The following is an 18,914-nucleotide window of genomic DNA, read 5'->3' as shown; positions in this document are numbered from 1 at the left end:
AGCAGGCAGGGCCTGGGGTGGACAGGAAACTGCTTTGCAGCCATGCTGCTGGGAACCGGGCAGGCTACTGTGGCTGGGGCTGCTGCTCCCTGAGGCTCCAGGCCTGGGTGGGGGACCGCTCACCCCCCACCAGCCCCACCCCTGGGAAAGCAGTCCTGGGCTCCAGAGCTCTCCTTGTGCTGGAGCGGCTCATTTGCCGGGACAAGGCCTGGAGGAGGGGAGTGCTGGTGTTGGTGGCCCTTCCTCTTGGTGGTCGAGTGGGGAGCAGAGGCCAGGAGTTCTGATGTTCCCTGAGTCACCTGCCCTGAGGGCCTGAGATGGGAAAGGTGTGGATATCAGAATACCTTGCAGATGCTTAAGACTCATTTTTCTCTTGGACCAAGGAGTACTCACAGCTCTGCTTTGAAGATAGGATAATAAAATCAGTGGCGCTGAGGGCAGCTTTCCCTCACCCACGTGTGCCTTGAAGTCCTGCTCACGCTCCCAGTGGCCTCATTTAGCAGCTGTCACGGGTGCTGCTAACGGCTCATCCCTGAGACCTTCTCCGAGGCTCGCCCTTGGGTGATTGCAGCCACCTCACCTCAAGGTGCCTGGGAGCGAGCCTCGCCCTCCCCCAGGTGGCTCAAGCGCCAGGGACTGACTGGTGCAGACACGCAAAAGCCCAGCCTCTTGCCTCGAGGCAGACAGCCTGCATGGTGCAGTCCACACTCCAGAGGCCCCCTGGGATCAAGCTGAGGCTAGAGTCCCCCAAAACCATGTCCTCACTTGGCTTCTCCTCTATTTCCTATGCTACTCCCCCACAATGGAGTAGGTCTTGCCTGGAGAGCTCCCTCCATAGATCACTTGCAAGAATACCCATCTCAGGCTCTGCTTCTAGGGAACCCAACTTCAGACAGTAAAGCAACAGCAGGATCCAGACTCTGGAACCAGAGAGAGCTGGGTTCCAGTCCTGGCTCTGCCACTTCCTGGCTGTGTGACTCTAGGAAGGTTTCTAAACCTCTCTGATGTGAAATGAGGCTAATACTTTCATTTGATGTGATAAGATGAGTGCCCCAATCACATTAATGACTTGGGGATGCCTTCAAATCAGAATCTCTAAATAAGTTGTTCAGCATGTACTTAGCTACAGGCACTGATTTTCTGTTAATACAAAGTATGAAAAGAAACATACTCACCAAATCACTTCCATGGGTTGAAGCAAGGTTGAAGTTCTGGAAAATTTAGCACATTTCCTACTGTTCTGTAGTTCTTGTTCTTCATTCTTTCGGGATTTTCTGAACAAGCCAACTTCTTGGAAGACACGTTAAAGGATTTATATCAGGATTTCACAACCTTGCATTATTGACATTTTGGGCCAGATAGTTTTTTGGGGGGGGGCTGTCCTGTGCATTGTAAGATGTTTAGCGGCATCCCTGGCCTCCACCCACTGGATGCCAACAGCACCTCCTCCTTCACCCTCAGATGTGACAATCAAAAATGTCTCCAGACATTGCCAAATGATCCCTGGGGGGGCAAAATTGCCCTTGGTGGAGAACCCCTAGTTTACATAATAAACCCTCTTTCCCAGCCAACGGGCCTGTGGTATGCATTGTTCAGTTGTAGAGTCCAAATATTCAATGGAGTGATCAAACATCGCAGTTTGCCTGGGACTTTCCTGGCTTTAGCACTGAAAGTCCCACGTCCTAGGTGACCCAGGTTGGTCGGGGCAGGTCTACACTAGCTAGAAACACTTTCCGTGTTCCAGTTGCTCCCTTCTGTAGGAATGAGACCCATAATCATTTCCCTAGAAAGATAAAAAATCATGTTCGGAAACCTGAGTTGGGCCGGCCCCATGGCTTAGCGGTTAAGTGCGTGTGCTCCGCTGCTGGCAGCCCGGGTTCGGATCCCAGGCACGCACTGACACACCGCTTGTCCAGCCATGCTGAGGCCACGTCCCACATACAGCAACTAGAAGGATGTGCAGCTATGACATACAACTATCTACTGGGGCTTTGGGGGAAAAAAATAAAATAAATAAAAATAAAAATTAAAAAAAAAAAAAGAAACCTGAGTTAACCAGCACAAGATTTCCAGTTTATTCCAGTGATGCTTTAATGCACTTTGTACAAGTCCCCTCTCCTCCCGCCTGCAGTGGCCTGGCTGGATAAGCTTGCGTTTATTTCTTCTCCTGTAAGCAGTCACTTGACTGATTTTCATTTAAATGAGCCAGGCCCCCCTTTATCCGGTTTTGCTCTATTATTTTATCTTTTCACTTGGATTTCCTGCGTTCTTCGGTTGCCTTCTTGCCCTGCATGTCCTCCTAGCCTGTGCTGTTGCATCAAAATACAATGTTTCTTCTGAAAATTCTCTAGTTTTGTAAGGCTTCAGCCACAGGTGATGAGGATGGAAAAGTGTGCAATCAGCCACGGTTGGTTTGAGCCACTGGGCGCCCTAATTTCCCCAGCCCTTGAAAAGCTGGGGAAGTGATGAGCGCTGAGGTCGCAGCTGCTGCGAAGTTCTGGGAAGCTTCAGGAATTTGCACAACAGGCAGGATATTGGCAGGATGTAATTACAAGCATGCATTTCAGAGATCACCAGCTTGAAGCCTGAACTTACTTTCCATAAATAGGAAGACTTCAGTTTTTGCAATAATCATAACGGGAATTAATGGCCCCTTATAGACATTTTTACCTATTATAAGCAAAAATTTGGGTCTAATTACAGTTGTACGTGAGGGATGATTATAATTCTACTAGAGGCTGAAGTGGGGATTGGACGTGATGGTGATGATGATGATGGTGAGGTCATGTATTGAGGGCTTACTAAGTGCCAGATGTTTTGCTAAACGCTTTCCATGCATGATCTCATCTAACCCTTGCAGCGACCGTGGAAGGTAGGGCCTATTATTATCCCCATTTTACAGATGAGGAAACAGAGGCCTTTAGGAGAAAAGAGCTGGCCCGAAATCTCACAGTGGGTGGATCTGCTCCTCAAACCCACCGATGCCTCTGAGTCCAGATCCCAGATTCTTAACTGCTTTACGTGGGCAAAGGGCCAGCCGCACAGTAGGCCAGCAACAAACGTTAGGTCCTACTCTGCTCCTTGAACTAAGCAAGCAGAACAGAAGATGAGAATCTGATCTCACCTGGACCAGAGCTATTAGTCTTTTCCTCATTCCTCCCCCGCCTGCTACCCTTCCCTTCTTGAACTGAAAGATGACAAATGAGTCTTTGTGTTCTGATGAACACCTCTAGGTCCTGGGAGCCAACAGGACTCTGTGGTCACTCTCTCCTCTCCCAAGGAAGTGGGGTAGGGGGGCATCTCTAACAGGTAATAATTCTTCCTTACAGAATCCTCTTATGGAGAGAACAGTGCTGGGGTTTTCCTGGGTATTTTTCATCACGTTGCTGGAGCCTGCGGTCTGATTTACATGTTAATGCTCCCCACCACCCTTGCTCGTGTCTGTTCTTGGGTTTTTCTTTCTCATCCAGTTGTAGGCCCAAGAGCTCAACCCCACTGAGTTGTCGGCAGTGGGGGGGGGGGGAGTGCTGTTTGATATCTTCACTGAGAGCGTATGGAGTCGTTTCTAGAAGCATGGGCTCAAATGAGAGACCACAGGGGAAGAAGAACAAGACGGAGCTGCTCGGTTGGGGTATTCAGTGAAACAAGCCTGGCTGTAAAGGCGGTGATGATTTGGTTTAGTGATTCAGCAAAAAGCTCGAGGAGCGCTTCATGCGGTGACCTGGGGGAGGACAGCCGAGGCAGGGCATAGGACGGCTAACGAGAGCGGGAACTTTGCTGCCTGTCGTAAATATCTGCTGCCAGAGGGGGTCTTTCCAAAATGCTTGTCTAGCCTTCACCTCCCTGGTTCAAATCCTTATTGGTTCCCCTTTGCTCTCAGGATAAAATCCAATCTCATGATGAGACCCTGCACCATCCCTTGCTTACCCTTCCGTCCTCCTCTCTCACGCCTTCCCTCCTCACACCCAGAGATCAACCCCTGCGGCAGCCCATGTGCCCACTCATGGACGCATCTTTGCACCCTGTTGCTTCAGCCTGGATCTCTCTTGCATACCTCTGCTAGCTCCCATTTCTCTTTCAGGCTCAGCTCAGTCATCACTTCCTCCAGGAAGCCCTCCCTGATTCCCCTCTTATCCAAAGTGCCATGCCTTGCCCTTCCCTGTCGTTCCATATAACATACTACATTGTGTTTGTCCACTTACTGCCTGTCTCTCTAACCAGACTTGAGACTCTCTGAGGGCAGGGCTGTGTCCGGGTTGTTCACTGTTTATACTTCTGGGGCCAGCACAGGGCTGGGCACACAGCAAGAGCTCAGTACATATGTGTTGGTGGAGCAGATCTCAGAAGGAGCCTCTGGAGGGAAAATGGTTCTTGCCAACCCAAGGCCCCGAGACCCTGGTTCCAGTCCACATGGGATCCTTTTTCAGAGGCAATTTTGAGGCAGTGGGATGAGTGGAAAGATGTTCCCACTTGAAATGATAAGAGATGGGTTTACATACCTAGACAGTAAACTCCTTAGGTGATTGTAAGAAAGATGATTAAGGAAAGGATTCTTGCCCTATTTTATTATACACCCCCAGCGCCTCACACAGCCCCTGGCTATAATGTTTTTTGTGTGCATGAATGAATCAATTATTCTGACTCTGCCCTTTATTATCTGTGTGATTGGGCTGCTTACAGAGCCTCTGTCTTCTTGACTTTGGAATGGGTATCCGCCTTTCACGGCTTTGTTGTTCAGAATAAACAGGTTTTGTGAGAGCGCCTGGCCCAAAGCCAACGCTTCTTGACGTTTCCTCAGTTGGATGTTAGGGGCCAAGTTTTTAAAATGTCCCATTTGTATTCTGGAAAGGAAGGCCGTGCCCTGCTCAGATGGACAGGAAAGTGAGCTGGTGTGGAATGAGAGAAAGCAGGAGAAATCGGGGATTTGCTCCATGAAGCTCCGAGCGAACTTTTCCTAAATTGGTTAGAATCACCCCGTGAACCATTAGAAGTGGACGTGACTGTCTCCCCCAGCAGCAGTCTTACCCATCTCCCCCTCCCCCTCCCGGGAAGGCTGGCGTTCTGATCCAGCCCCATGCTGGGCTCTGGGCTTGTGTCTGCTCCACAGGGCTGCTGGGGGCCGTGACAAACCCATTAAGGACACAGCAGAGCTGCTCATAAAAGGGACCATTTGTCCCCCACAGTTCCTGGGCAAGATCCGTGGAAGTCCAGCCTGCTTCAGGTCACATCCCTGTCCCCCATGTTGGGGAGGAGGGAGGGCAGAAAGAAGGGAATGCAGAGAGGGACATATTTGCATTTCACAAACTGCAAGGGATACAATTGATAAGGAATAGAAATCATTTTTCAAAAACATTTTGATAGAGGCAATTAATGCCCTACACCAGTAGCCTTTGAGAGGTTTCTCTTCTGCCACTCCTTCCTTCCTTCCTCTTTCTTTCCTTCTCTCTCCCTCCATCCCTCCAGTATTTACTCAGCACGTGTTATGCGCCAGCCACCAGGCTGGGCACTGAAGGGGGGGTAGGACAGGGAGCTTCAAAGATGCCGAAGACCCAGATCCTGCCCTCAAGATAAATTCACATATTTAATTTTCAGACAGAGAGGATGTCTCGTTTAGCCAGCAGCTCCTTTGGGGAATGAGATGGTCCACGTAAGCAACTTTTCTGGAGAACTGAAGCTTATCCTATTAGCCTTGGAAGTTAAAAAAAAAATTAACCCGTTTCATTGAAAGTTTTAAATAAATCCTTTCCAAGTTTCCAGGCTGCATGCGGCTCGCGTGGCGTTCCCTGTGCGCACTCGAGCATCTTTTAGTCCTGCCTGCGGAAACACTAGCCTATTTGCTGCCTAGGTGGGCATTCCTGGGGCACTTTCTCATTTGATCCTCATCGCAGTTTTGCAGATGAGGAACCTGGAACACAGCAAGGCAGATGGATGCCCCCTTGGTCTGGGAAGTGTAGAACTCGAGAATCAAGCTCGAGTTGGCTTGCTTCCGAAGCCCCAGCTTTCTACCACTTGTGGAACCACTACGATCTTTCTCTGGTCATCTGGTAATCCTAAATCATGGTGCTCCTCCGGGGCACGTCTGGTGCGGAGGGTTGTCTGGGGAGGCCAGCTGTGTCCTCCCCACCTCTCGCTTTTCCTCCTTGTAGAATGGAGCACCTGCAGAACCAAACTCATTAAGGCCTGTGGGCTGAAGAGACGCATGGGGGACAAGGAGCAGAGGGCTTGGTTTGGGTATGAGGACACATGGGTGTTCTGAACCTCCCGTGATAATCATGGTGGCTCAGTTGGGCTCCCCTTTCTCTACAGACCTACAGACAAGGATTGGAGGGCAAGTGGTTTATTTGAGATGTGATTCCAGGCCACACCAGCAGGGAGTGGGGAAGTGAGACAGGGAAGGAAGGCAGCCAGCACAGGGTGCCTCGAAGAGCAGGCTATGGCCGTGAGCAGCTGGGGTCCAATCCCACATCCACACACCTCGGAGTTGTCCAGCCGAGGGAGAGGAGGCGGGGTACTCATCAACCAGCTCCCACCTGTGGTTATTTCGCGGCTCCAGGCATTCCAGCCAGCCCACATTTCCAGCCAGAGAAAGCCCTCCAGCAGAGGGTCTTGCAGTAAAAAGTTGCTGCCCAAACCATCAGTAGTAATGATAACTACTGTAATAAAAACAATAGTACCTGCTACTTCAAGGATTTGTCCTAGGCCCCTTACCCTTGTCGTATCCTTAGTCCTCACCGCAACCCTGTGAGGCAGATGCTTTGATTGTCTCCACTTTACAGATGAAAAAACTGAGGCTCAGAGTGGATCAGCGACTTGCCCAAGTTGTCACAGCCAAGAAGTGGTGGTGTCAAGCTTTGAACTCAGATTTGTTCTGTATATTATCCTGACCCCATTTCCCTTTTTGGGGGTGGGGGGAACACTGTATTCTGGAAGATGTAGGCTCCTACGCATCTCTCATCTGGGAAGTAGAACCTATCCCTCATATACAGTGGTTCTTGAGCTCTGGCATGCACTGGCTAAAAATTCACGTTTCTAGCCCTTACCGACTCAGGCCCCGGGAGGGTAAGCCTTGGGGACCTGATTCTGAAGCAGGTGGTCCACCAGTAAATTGTGTGGTAGTAGTTCTTTCTTCTGTGGGCAGTGAGAAGGAAAAGTCTAATTTGGGTGGAGTCGTGCGTATTTCCTGCGAGAAACATGATTCATCGTAAGTGGGACATAGTGTGTCTGCATTGTGCAGAAGCCTGGCCTCGGTCCCTCCGCTCCCTCCCTCCCCAGCTGGGTAATTTCAGTGCAAGGCTAATCCTGCCGACTCTGTTAGCAGATTCTGGATGTGCCGGCTCTAGTTCTTGACATCTGAGCCCCCGTGCGAGGGTTAAGTGTCTGGGCACCAGAGATAGTTCTCTCGGGTGTTCTGCATGAGCAGTGGTGGTGTTCCCACTCCTGGCACTGCCCTCTGAAGCCCTGGCTGGAAGGACGAGCGTTCCGTCTCCCACCCTTTGTCCAGAGGTGAAGGAGGGCTTTTCCATTACTGCAAGGGACAAGTGACAAAGGACACTGAACATGCCCGGGTGGGGGCAGGAAATGGGCCAACGTCACTGGCAGTCTTGCCTGCCCCATCCTGATTCAGATGTGGTCCAAAGGTTACATTAAATTGCTTGCCCCTGCTTCATGGTGCTGCCCACGATAGCAACAGGCTTCTTCACAGCTGCCTGTCACCCTTCCAGCTGGGCTTGTTCAAGAAGATTCAAAGGTGAGCGTGGCAGAAAGGAACAGTTTCTTTCTGGAAGCTTCCAGAGTGGAGTTGAGCTAGTTCAAACAGGAATAAATGTAGAAACTTCTTGGTTCCACTTTCATTTGGCATCAGCAGATTCCCCAACTCAGGGCTTCCCAAACATCGATCTGACTGTGTCACAGTCATCAAAAGCCCCTGTGCCTGTAGAATCAAATGCAGACTCCTTGGTGGGGCCACAGGGACCCCTGCCCATCTCCCCTTCCTCATGTCTTCATCGCTTTTCCTGTTCTCTTCACTTTAGCCTCATTGACCTGTAGCTTCTGACCCCTGAGCCCACCAAGCTTGTTCTTGCCTCTAAACCTTTGCGCCGGCTGGAAGCCCTTGTCCTCCTACTCCCGTCACTGTCCATCGCATTTCCCTGTATTATTTTTTTCATGATCTTACCACACCTACAATTACCTGATATTTGTTTACGTGTTTATAATCCCTTTCCATAAGCATAGCAGCTTCATCTGCCCTGTCCAATATGTCCCCAGGACCTGGGGCACAATAGACCCAGTGAAGTGTTTGTAGAATGAGTGAAAGGCTGATTTTCACATTCAGTAGAGCGTCATATCAGGGTCTTGATGCAACACCGGTCATCTCCCTGGAGACTGGGATCTTCCCTATAGGTCAGAGAGTCTGGGGGCCTTAGGGAAGAAAAACACAAAGCCGGTTTGCAGTACGTGGAATTTTTATTATCCCTTTCAAGTCAGGCAACTGTAGGGGAAAGAGCAAAGTGACATCTTAGGCTTGTCTCAAAGAAGGACCTTTTGACTCAGCTGGTTCTAGACCCCAGGAACCTACCCCTTTGTTCACCCCCACCCCCTAGATGTAAAGCAAGAAGGATGGAAGTTTTGGAGGCATCTAGCATGGTGGTTGGAGCTAGATGCAGGACCTCTATCTTTCACTGGCTATTTGACCTTGGGCAAGTTATCCAAATTTGCTGAGCCTCAGTTTCTCACTCTGTAAAGTGGGGATAACAATAGTTCCTACTTTTGAGGGTTGTTACGAAGATTAAATAAATTGTAAAGCACTGAGAGCATCCTCTGGTACATCGTAACATGACAGAAGCATTAGCTCCTGTTTTTTCAGTCACACAGTCTTTATGACAGTCATGACCAGTAGTGTCTCCTAATGTTTTTCAACCATCTGCAACTTTTGGGTGCCAAGAGCTGCCACCTCTTTTTGAAGATTCCAGATTGTCTAAGCCACCTTTTTCCAGTCTAACTCAGCCATTTGCTCCCCACCCTGTCATGATTTTGTCATTTTTATGTAGCAGCTTTGCATATATTTATTTACTATTTGTGGCCTTTTTTTTTTTTTTTGGTGAGGAGGATTGTCCCTGAGCTAACATCTGTGCTAATCTTCCTCTACTTTATACATGGGACCCTGCCACAGCATGGTTTGATGAGCAGTGTGTAGGTCCACACTGGAGCCACCGAAGCACAGCGCATGAACTTAACCACTATGCCACCATGCCAGCCCCCTTTATGTTCTTTTTAACTTAAATAAATTTATTAAGATGAAAACGTATCTTATTATCATGAAGGAAAATCAGCATCACTTGCCACTAATATAAGGCAACCAGAAAAAAAATAGACATTCTAATGGAAAAATAAATTTATTAAATTCCCTGTGGATACTGTTGCCTGTCCAACTGTTGCCTGGGACTGGGGTTAGCACGTGGTAGAGAGAATGTAAAGATGTGTTAGCACAAGAAACCTTCTCCCTGGTGCAACCAGAGTGAAGGAAAGTTGAAGGTGGACTACCGTTCTCTCGACATGATTTGGCATTGATTCATGCTGCCCACGTCCCTCCTGGCTTCCCCTCTGCCCTCTCAGTGGCCTCAGGTCTAACTTTTCCATATGAGAGAGGAATTCAGGGCCCTATTAGGGCCATAAAAGACTGAACACAACAAAAATTGGGGAAATGTGCACAGACATTCCAAAACCGTCAACTAGAGACGTAGCTCTCACACCTGAGCACTATCAGACTCCCCTGGAGGGCTTGTTGAAATAGATTACTGCATCTCAGCTCCAGAGTCTTTAATTATTCAGATCTGGGCTGGGGCCCCGGAAGTTGCATTTCTGAAAGGTTCCCGGATGGTGCTGGTGCTGCTGGTGTGAGGACTCCACTTTGAGAACCACCGAGCTAGACCTAATTGGGGGAGTCAATGCCGAGTCTATGTCTGGGCATTCGAACCATTCTGTTAAAGAGAACTATGAAATTCCTAGAGGGGAAGAGGGTGGAGGGCAAATCTAAAGTTCCCTCCTCTCTGAGCATTTTAATATTAAAGCTCCAAGCAGCCCGAGGGCAGCCTTCTGGCAAAGATGTTGCCTGATGGAAGTTAGGCTGGTGATGGTGAGGGAATCCAAAGGGATGTGGGTGGAGCACTGATAGCATCACACAGTGCCTATCCATCCTATAGATGTAAAACTCGAAAAGAAAAGGACAAAGCCAGGTCATAGTAACTCGGGATTTTTACAACCCCTTTGAAGTCTGGCAATGATATAGGGAAGAGCATGACATGCTCTTCTTATGAGGTGACATCTTAGATTTGTCTCAAAGGAAGACGATTTGACACTCAACTCTTAATGCCTCTAAAACTTAACACCTGTTACTAATCTCATCCTAATTGGAAGCCTTGGTTGACTGTGTCCTGTAGCTTGAGCCTTTAAGAAAAACGAGGCCACCTTTGGCGCCACTAATCCAGGTTTTCTGCCACGACAAGTCAGTTAATCTCAGTTTTTCCATCTGTAAGATGTGAATGATAATAATACTCATTTCGTAGGGTTGTTATAAAGATCCAATGACGTGGCATATGTAAAATGTTTAGTACAATGGCTGGCAAATGAGTCTTCAAGTAAATGGTAGATGATTATTAGGATTGTATGATGATGCTAAATACAGACTGATAGGGGAAAATGGCTTTCAAAGCACGAAGCCCAAGTGGGCACTGTTGGCGAAACAGTTGCTACCCACTCTTCGACCAACCAGGGCTGACCTGTGAGAGTGGGATGGCTGCAAACTCTCTCGAGAGTTAATTTCCTGGGTGCCAAGGATATACCTTTGCAGTAGCCCCATCTCATCTCACGTCTTGGTATCCACAGTACTCAGAGCTTTTGGAACCGCTGGGGCATTCTGTCCATCCATCCATCATCCATCCACTCATCCATCCATCCATCCACCCACCCACCTACCCATCCATCCATCCATCCACCTACCCATCCACCCATCCATCCATCTACCTACCCATCCATCCACCCATCCATCTACCCTCCCATCTGCCCATCCAGCCACCTACTCATCCATCCACCCGTCTACCCATCCATCCATCCATCCACCTACCCATCCACCCATCCATCCACCTACCCATCCGTCCATCCGTCCATCCGTCCACCCACCCACCCACCCACCCTACCCATCCATCCACCCATCTACCCATCCATCCACCCATCCACCCATCCTCCCATCCACCCACCCATCCATCCATCCATCCATCCACTCATCCGTCCTTCTCTCTCTTTCTTTCTCTCAGGTTAAAGTGCCACAACAAATGCACCAAAGAAGCCCCGCCCTGTCATCTCCTGATCATCCATCGAGGAGGTAAGTATTTAACACTTGCTGCCCTAGGGGTATAGGCGGGGTGGGGGCTCCTGCCAGCCATCTGAGATAGCTGTCCCACCCGGGCCAATTCTAGATGCCCCCTTAATTCCCTGATGCTTGCCTGTCTCATTCCTTCCCTCTGATGCCTTCTTCCTGATATCCATCTCCTTAATCCATCCCCCACGCCTGTTCTCCCTATTCGTTGCCTCTCTACTGGTTTCTCTGATACCTTAGCCCCCAGATTCATCTCCCCCTACCTAAGTCTTTTTCTCTCGTTCTTGTCCTTTCTTCTAATTTCCACTCACCTCTCTTTCCCCTGATTCCATGCCTTTTCCTTCCCCCTTAAGAAGAGTGCTGGCTGAGTGTTTTTCCCTTATATGCTCTTCACGCTCAGTCAATTGGCCCTGCAGAAGTGGGCATGGGGAGGGGTCTGGCTTGGGCCTGTTGGTTTGGGCCATCTGTGTTCTATCCTCTGGGGCCCTGGGAGTGTCTGGGCCAAGCTGTCCAGGCAGGGAGGTAGTAGCTACCCTTGGGAGAGCCACTACCAGTCTTCCACCATGCAAAAGCAAGATCCATTCAGCAGGAAGGCAAGACTAGAAGGAAAGGCTTTTCCCTGCCTGCCAAGGACTCAATAGAGGCACTTCCTTGGGAAACCTTACAGTCCAGCTTTCAAAATATTTCCCCTGATTCTTTTCCTATGGGGTAGTTATTCTCAGACTCCATTATCCACATTGCAATTCAATTACTGGGGGACTCTCTAGGCCCGTGCTGTTCAACACTACCAGCCACATCTGACTGTTTAAATTTAGATTAATTAAAATGAAATAAGAACAAAAATTTAATTACTCTGTCACACCAGCCACATTTCAAGGGCTCATTAGACACATGTGGCCACCATATTGGATGGTGCAGATATAGAGCACTTTCATTGTCACAGAAAGTTCTACTGGGCATTGCTGGTCCAGACTCTTGCTGTCGAAGTGTGGTCCATGGACCAGCACCATTGGAATCACCTGGGAGCCTGTTAGACATGCACAATTTCTGGCCCCACTCCAGAACTACTGGAGGAGAATCTGCATTTTTAATAACATATATAGGCCATTCCTCTGCACTTTAAAGTTGAGAAGCACTGCTCTAGAGTAGAAGTTGCAAACTAAATGCCTACCGGGGCCAAGCAAGTACCCTCAATGAGAGAAGCTGGCCAGAAGGGGCAGTGCAAAGTGGAGGGAAAGCCCAGGCACTGTCTAGAGAGAGCCACTCCAGCAGCGATGTGGATCTCGCTGCAGCATGTTTCATGTTTCAAAGAAAAGCCCAAATAGTTTTATGTGGCGTATATTTATTTTAACAGTTTAGCAACTTATTAAAATTGTTGCTGGCCACCTCCCTGCCAGCCCCCGTCTATAGGTCCGCTAGAGGCTTAGAGCCATCTTTGGGGTACACAACTTGCTAATCTGAGACTGAGTTCCTCCTCGTCTTCCCACTCCGCCCCTCCCAGCTCTCCTGGCCTTGGTCAGTATAGGCTCAGGGGAACTTGCCCTGTTTTAAAATGAACCCAAAGGAAGCTTAAAGAAGGATGCAAATCACTGCCAAAAGGGCTGGGATGTGTTCCAAAGCCAACGGGCCATTGGTTTTCGATGATCTTTGCATTACTTAACTCCATGAGGAGAGGCAAGTGTAAGTGAGGGAAAAGTCTTCAGCTCTCTTCTCACCCCACATCCTTAATTAAGAACCATCTATTCCTTGAACGACTGTATACACTCAGTGAGGCTATTTTAAACCCGAATTCTCACTGCTCTTGAGCCCTGTCTTGGGTCAGCTTCGTTGGAGAAATCGCCTCCCACCGAATTCCTCTCCATAGTGAGTTCCACTGGAGTCCAGCTCCCGCGTGGAGACCAGATTTGGTCTGCTGGAAGGCGACCCGCTCTCAGAGGCTGACATCTCAAGAAGGGCTCCTCCCACCCACCATCACAGCCGTGCCCTCTTTGCTCAAAGGCAGCAGGTGCCTGTACATGCAAAGCAAATGGAACTTTCCAGAAGTCCAACCAGCTTCTTGCTTTCCCCCCTCCTCCTGTTGGTAGGAAGTTGAAAATATAGTTGGTTTCCATGGTGATGGCAGCTCAGGCTAAGCAGAGAAATTAAATCCCTGGGTCAGTCCAAAGCTTTAACTTTTCCAACAACACCCCCTTCCCACCCCCGCAATAAAAAACAGCTAACGAGTAACACCACCAGGCATCAAATTGGAATCTGAGCTTCTCGCTTTTGTCCCTCCCTGTGATCCCTTTAAGTAGTAGAAATAACAGAGGGTAACAGGGAGAGGGGCTTGGGTGTGGTGGATCTGGAAACATTTATTTAGCATCAACTGTGTGCCCACCTTTTTGTGTGGCTGTTAAGATGTCGCTGAGGAGGAGGCTGTAAGAGCTAAGTCTTTTCTTTCAGGGATCTGGGGTGGCCTGGTTTAGGACAAATGTGTTTCGACGTGTGACAGGCTACTCAGGCCTGAGAAATCCCACATATAACGAAAGATGATCCCAACAGGAAGGTTAGATGGGGGCAGGGACGGGTGGCTTGTCCACTGATTACAGACTCTGCGAAATCAGGAACCTCTTGTATTTCAAAGGAGGTTCAGTTCTGAAATGAACACCGATGGGAAACAATTATGATATTGGAAAAGGAAACCTGATAGCTTCAGTTTTATTGTTATAATTTTTAATTGTCAAAAGTCATGTATTGACAACACAAAAATTTTAGAAGCCATGGAGAATACCCGATCCCACTGCCATGACATAACAACTATCATTTTTAGTGAATTCTCTTCCAGTCCCCTGGGGGTGTGCCTGCCAGGCGGGGTCTGAGCTCTCCTGGCGTAACGAACAAAGTGATACTTAAACTCCCAAATTGCTGTTTTTTGCCCCTACGGATCCAGCACGGTTAGTCCGGACAGAGTCCGTCCCGTGTGACATCAACAACCCTCTACGAAAGCCACCCCGGTATTCGGACCTGCACATCAGTCAGACGCTCCCCAAAACCAACAAGATCAACAAGGTGAGGCTGGGGTCCTGCTGGGTCAGGGCACGCGGAGGCTGCTGCTGGGGCAGGGTGGGCGCGGGAGGGAGGACAGGGCTTGAACGGGACGTGGCGGCTTGATCTGGGAGCGGTGCCCGCCCCTCCCAGCCCATCTGTGCTCTTCCGTTTCTATGTGGTTTGTCTAGTAAAGCTTGGGGGCATCCAGCCATCAGTGGAGAGTGAGTGTGCCAGAAATCTGTCTAATTTAGAGAGAGGGCACGTGGAAATGAGAATGTGTGTCGAGGAGGGTGCAGTAGGGACAGTAGGAGAGCCTCAGGCGGCGTTCCTTAGTGTTCCAGATCCCACCCTCTTTACTCAGTGACGTGTTTCACCATTTACCAGGATAAGCTTTGCAAATGGTTCTAGGCTTTCGGCCACCTCTGTTGAATCAAACTACCAAAGGAAGTGAATCTATTTCTGAGATCCTGCTGGAGACCAGGTGGATGGCTGCGTATGGGAGCCCTGAGCTCTGAGCCACAGCCATTGGGTTGACTTCAGCTGGTCCTCAGACAGTGGTCAGCAGTGGCCTGTCTGTGCATCTTTTTTTCCAACGTGGCCTGGAAATTTCCAGCAGGATTTCCACATCCTTTGTGTGGTCTGTTGGTGGAACTGCACCAAAGCTATTCCAGCCTCACGGTAGGAGGCAAAGTTTGTATAGGCCAATAGGTGATTTCTCAAGCCCCACGATGCTTGATGCGTTGTGTTGAAGGTGGATAAGGCGCAGATCAATCCAAGCGGGTGGGAAGTCACCAACCTGTGTTCAGGTCCCAGATGAGCATGATGATGGCTGTGTGACCCCCGCAATGGTAAGGCGCAGTCTCACCTTTCTGCATAAGGCTGGAGGGCACTGCCCGCTCCCCAATTCATTCTCCGCACAGCAGCCAGAGCGATTCTTAATGAATATAATTTGAATCACGTCACCCTCTGCTTAAAAACCATCCAGTGGCTTCCTATTGTGTTCAGAAAACAAATCAAATTCCTTACTGCAGCCTGCATGATTTGGTCCGTCCCTCCATCTCTGACCTCTCTTTCCATGCCTCCTCACCAAAGCCCGTATGTTCTTTCTCTCTCATGCTTCAGCCACCATTTTTACTACCGGATCTCAGTCATTCACCGCCTGGCTCCTTGTGGCAACATCTTAGCAGTTAAGAGCTTTGCCTCTGGGGCCGGCCCCGTGGCTTAGCGGTTAAGTGCGCGCGCTCTGCTACTGGCGGCCCAGGTTCGGATCCCGGGTGCGCACCGAGGCACCGCTTCTCCGGCCATGCTGAGGCCACGTCCCACATACAGCAACTAGAAGGATGTGCAACTATGACATACAACTATCTACTGGGGCTCTGGGGAAAAAAGGAGGAGGATTGGCAATAGATGTTAGCTCAGAGCCGGTCTTCCTCAGCAAAAAGAGGAGGATTAGCACGGATTTTAGCTCAGGGCCGATCTTCCTCACAAAAAAAAAAAAAAAGAGCTTGGCCTCTCAATTTCTCAATGCAGGCAAACCTGGAAGCCATCCTTGGCTTCCTCCACTTACTAGCTGTGAGTCTCTGGGCGAGTAACTTTATCTCTCTGAGCCTCGGTTTTCCTGTGTGTAAAATGGGTGTGTTCCAGTTAGCTACTGCTGCACAGAAAAGCCACCTCAAACTTAGTGGGGCACAACACCACCCTTTATGCTCATGGAGTCTGTGGGTCAGGAATTAGGAAGGGGTACAGTGGGGATGGTTTGTCTCTGCTCCGTGATATCCAGGGACTCAACTGGGAAAACTCACACAGCTGGGGGCTGGAATGATCTAGAACAGGGATTGGCAAGCTAAGGCTTAAGGCCAAATCCAGTCCACCACCTGTTTTTGTGACTAAAATTATGTTGGAACAAGCCACATGCATATTGTCTATGGCTGCTTTCACACTACAGCCGCATAGCTGAGAAGTTATAGCAAGACCACTTGGCTCACAAAGCCTAAATATTTACTGTCTAGCCATTTCAAGAAAAAGTTTGCCAACCCCTGATCTAGAGGCTCCTTCACTCACATGTCTGGTGCCTGGGTGCGATGAGTCAAAGGCCAGGCTCAGCGTAGACTCAACCGGAGCATTGACATGTGGACTTGCCTTGTGGCTTGGGCTTCCTCACAGTATGGCTGCTTCAAGGTAGTTGGGCTTCTTACCTGGCAGCTCAGGGCTTGAAGAGAAACTATCTTAGCAAACAAGGTAGAAGCTGGATGTTTTATAACATTACGTTATAAAAAGCCCATGCGTTGTCTTGGCTTGTCACTAGCCAAGCATTGGCAGCATCAATTCTCCTGTACTCTACTGATGGAAGCAGTCACAAGCCCACTCAGATTCAAGGAGAGGAGGTGTAGATCCCACCTGTCGACGAGAATAGTTCAAGGAGTTTGTCGCCATGTTTTGAAATATCCATGGTGGGTAATAAGTGCACCAACCTCAGAGGGCGGTGGTCCTGAAATGAAATAATCAACATCAGAGCACTTAGTGTAGTTCCTGGCACATGGTAAATGTCCAGAAAACTCTAGCTACTATTATCAGCTGAACTCTTGGGTTTCCAATCAAAATATCAGGTTGTGTCCACTTTTCCTTCGTTATTTGCAAAAGATATAGGTCTTCAGGAGAGGGGATCCCTACCTCTGGGAGGTGTTTAGGGGGCTTGATGGGTGAGGCTCCTGGGAAGTAACTGTGCATGCCTATAACCCATCCTTTCCTTTGTGACGTCCTGAGGGGCGAGCTGCTCAGAGCCATCTCGAGAACTTTCTCTCTGTCTTTACAGGTACAATGAGCCTCTTGGTGTCAGATGGGACAGGAACACGGGTCAGATCCATCAGTGACTTTGACATTGTTCTGCTTGTCTGCCAGCAGGAGAATTTGATAAGAGAAATAAATTAACCTCTATTTAGAAAGTGGCTTTGACATGAAGGTGGACAGGATCTAACACAGGGCTGGGTTATTTTTTCCCCTTTCTCTTCTCACTGGCTTCACGCAGATTCTTTTTGTCAGGCAATGATGTGGTTAGTGCAATAGATTTCGGAGCCAATTTGGTCTGAAGATTTCCTTTTCATTGCTCTCTGTCTCCTCTCCTGTCTAGCTCAGTCAATCCAGGTTCACAAAAGCCCAGCTTTTCCACCCAGCATAATGGTTAGATTGTGCATTTTGGAGTCACATGGCCTGGGCTTGAAACTCAGTTCCTTCATTCGCTATGTGACCAGACAAGATCTCTCTGCCTTAGTTTCTCCTCTGTAAAATGGTCAGTATAATAGTAGGTGTTATGGGGATTGTGGAGAGGATTAGACACAGTGATACCTGTAAAGGATTTAGTCCAACACTGGTATGCAGGGCGTGAAATAGCTTGATAAAGAAGACGGAGAATGAGGAGGAGGAAGGGGGCAGAGGAGGAGTAGGAGGAAGAAAGAAGAGGAAGAAGGGGGAATGGGAAGAAAAAAGAAGGAAGAGGAGATGGAGGAGGAGGAAGCGAACGAGGAGGAGGAGGTGGAGGAAGATGGAGAGATGGAGGAGATGGAGGAGAAGGGGAGATGGATGAGGGGGAGATGGAGGATATGGAGGAGGAGGAGGAGGTGGAGGAGGATGGAGAGATGGAGGAGATGGAGGAGAAGGGGAGATGGATGAGGGGGAGATGGAGGATATGGAGGAGGAGGAGGAGGTGGAGGAGGATGGAGAGATGGAGGAGATGGAGGAGAAGGGGAGATGGATGAGGGGGAGATGGAGGATATGGAGGAGGAGGAGGAGGTGGAGGGGGATGGGGAGGTGAGGGAGATGGAGGAGAAGGGGAGATGGATGAGGGGGAGATGGAGGATATGGAGGAGGAGGAGGAAGTGGAGGGGGATGGGGAGGTGAGGGAGATGGAGGAGAAGGGGAGATGGATGAGGGGGAGATGGAGGATATGGAGGAGGAGGAGGAGGTGGAGGGGGATGGGGAGGTGAGGGAGATGGAGGAGAAGGGGAGATGGATGAGGGGGAGATGGAGGATATGGAGGAGGAGGAGGAGGTGGAGGGGGATGGGGAGGTGAGGGAGATGGAGGAGAAGGGGAGATGGATGAGGGGGAGATGGAGGATATGGAGGAGGAGGAGGAGGTGGAGGGGGATGGGGAGGTGAGGGGGATGGAGGAGATGGAGTGGGAGAGGGAGATGGAGGAGGATGAAGCAGCAGCAGCAGCATCTGCCAGCTCCTTAGGGGACCAGTCTACAACCCCTGTGCTTCCGCATCAAGGCATCAAAAGTCCCACTGGCAGTGGCATCTGAGGCCGAAGATCTGCCTGCTGCGGTGAAGCTATTTGAAGTGGCTGTGTGCTGGCTTGCTCTTCTCAGTTGGTTGCAAGGAACAGAGACTCATTAGGCTGGCTCAGCAAAAGGAGTTTTCTATTGAAAGGATGGCCATGGGGCAGTAAGAGAAAGGGAAATCACAGTTCGGGAGCTGGGCCTCATGAAACTAGACGTGGAGGATAGTCTTACTCTCAGGC

At 49.5% G+C, this 18,914-nt stretch overlaps 1 protein-coding gene across 1 annotated transcript in view; it reads left to right on the top strand.

Annotated features, from left to right (window-relative positions):
* Window positions 1-18,914, top strand: part of KSR2 (kinase suppressor of ras 2) — a 395,852-nt gene that overhangs the window by 299,694 nt on the left and 77,244 nt on the right. The window contains exons 8-10 of the mRNA XM_058531516.1: window positions 11,310-11,377; window positions 13,274-13,286; window positions 14,281-14,419. Coding sequence (XP_058387499.1) covers window positions 11,310-11,377; window positions 13,274-13,286; window positions 14,281-14,419 — 220 coding nt within the window. The remainder of the gene's footprint in view (window positions 1-11,309; window positions 11,378-13,273; window positions 13,287-14,280; window positions 14,420-18,914) is intronic.

This window comes from Diceros bicornis, chromosome 35, assembly GCF_020826845.1.
Source record: "Diceros bicornis minor isolate mBicDic1 chromosome 35, mDicBic1.mat.cur, whole genome shotgun sequence".
Classification (NCBI taxonomy): domain Eukaryota; kingdom Metazoa; phylum Chordata; class Mammalia; order Perissodactyla; family Rhinocerotidae; genus Diceros; species Diceros bicornis.
The sequence above is the reverse complement of the archived record's forward strand: the minus strand, read 5'-3'. Positions and strand labels throughout refer to the sequence as shown.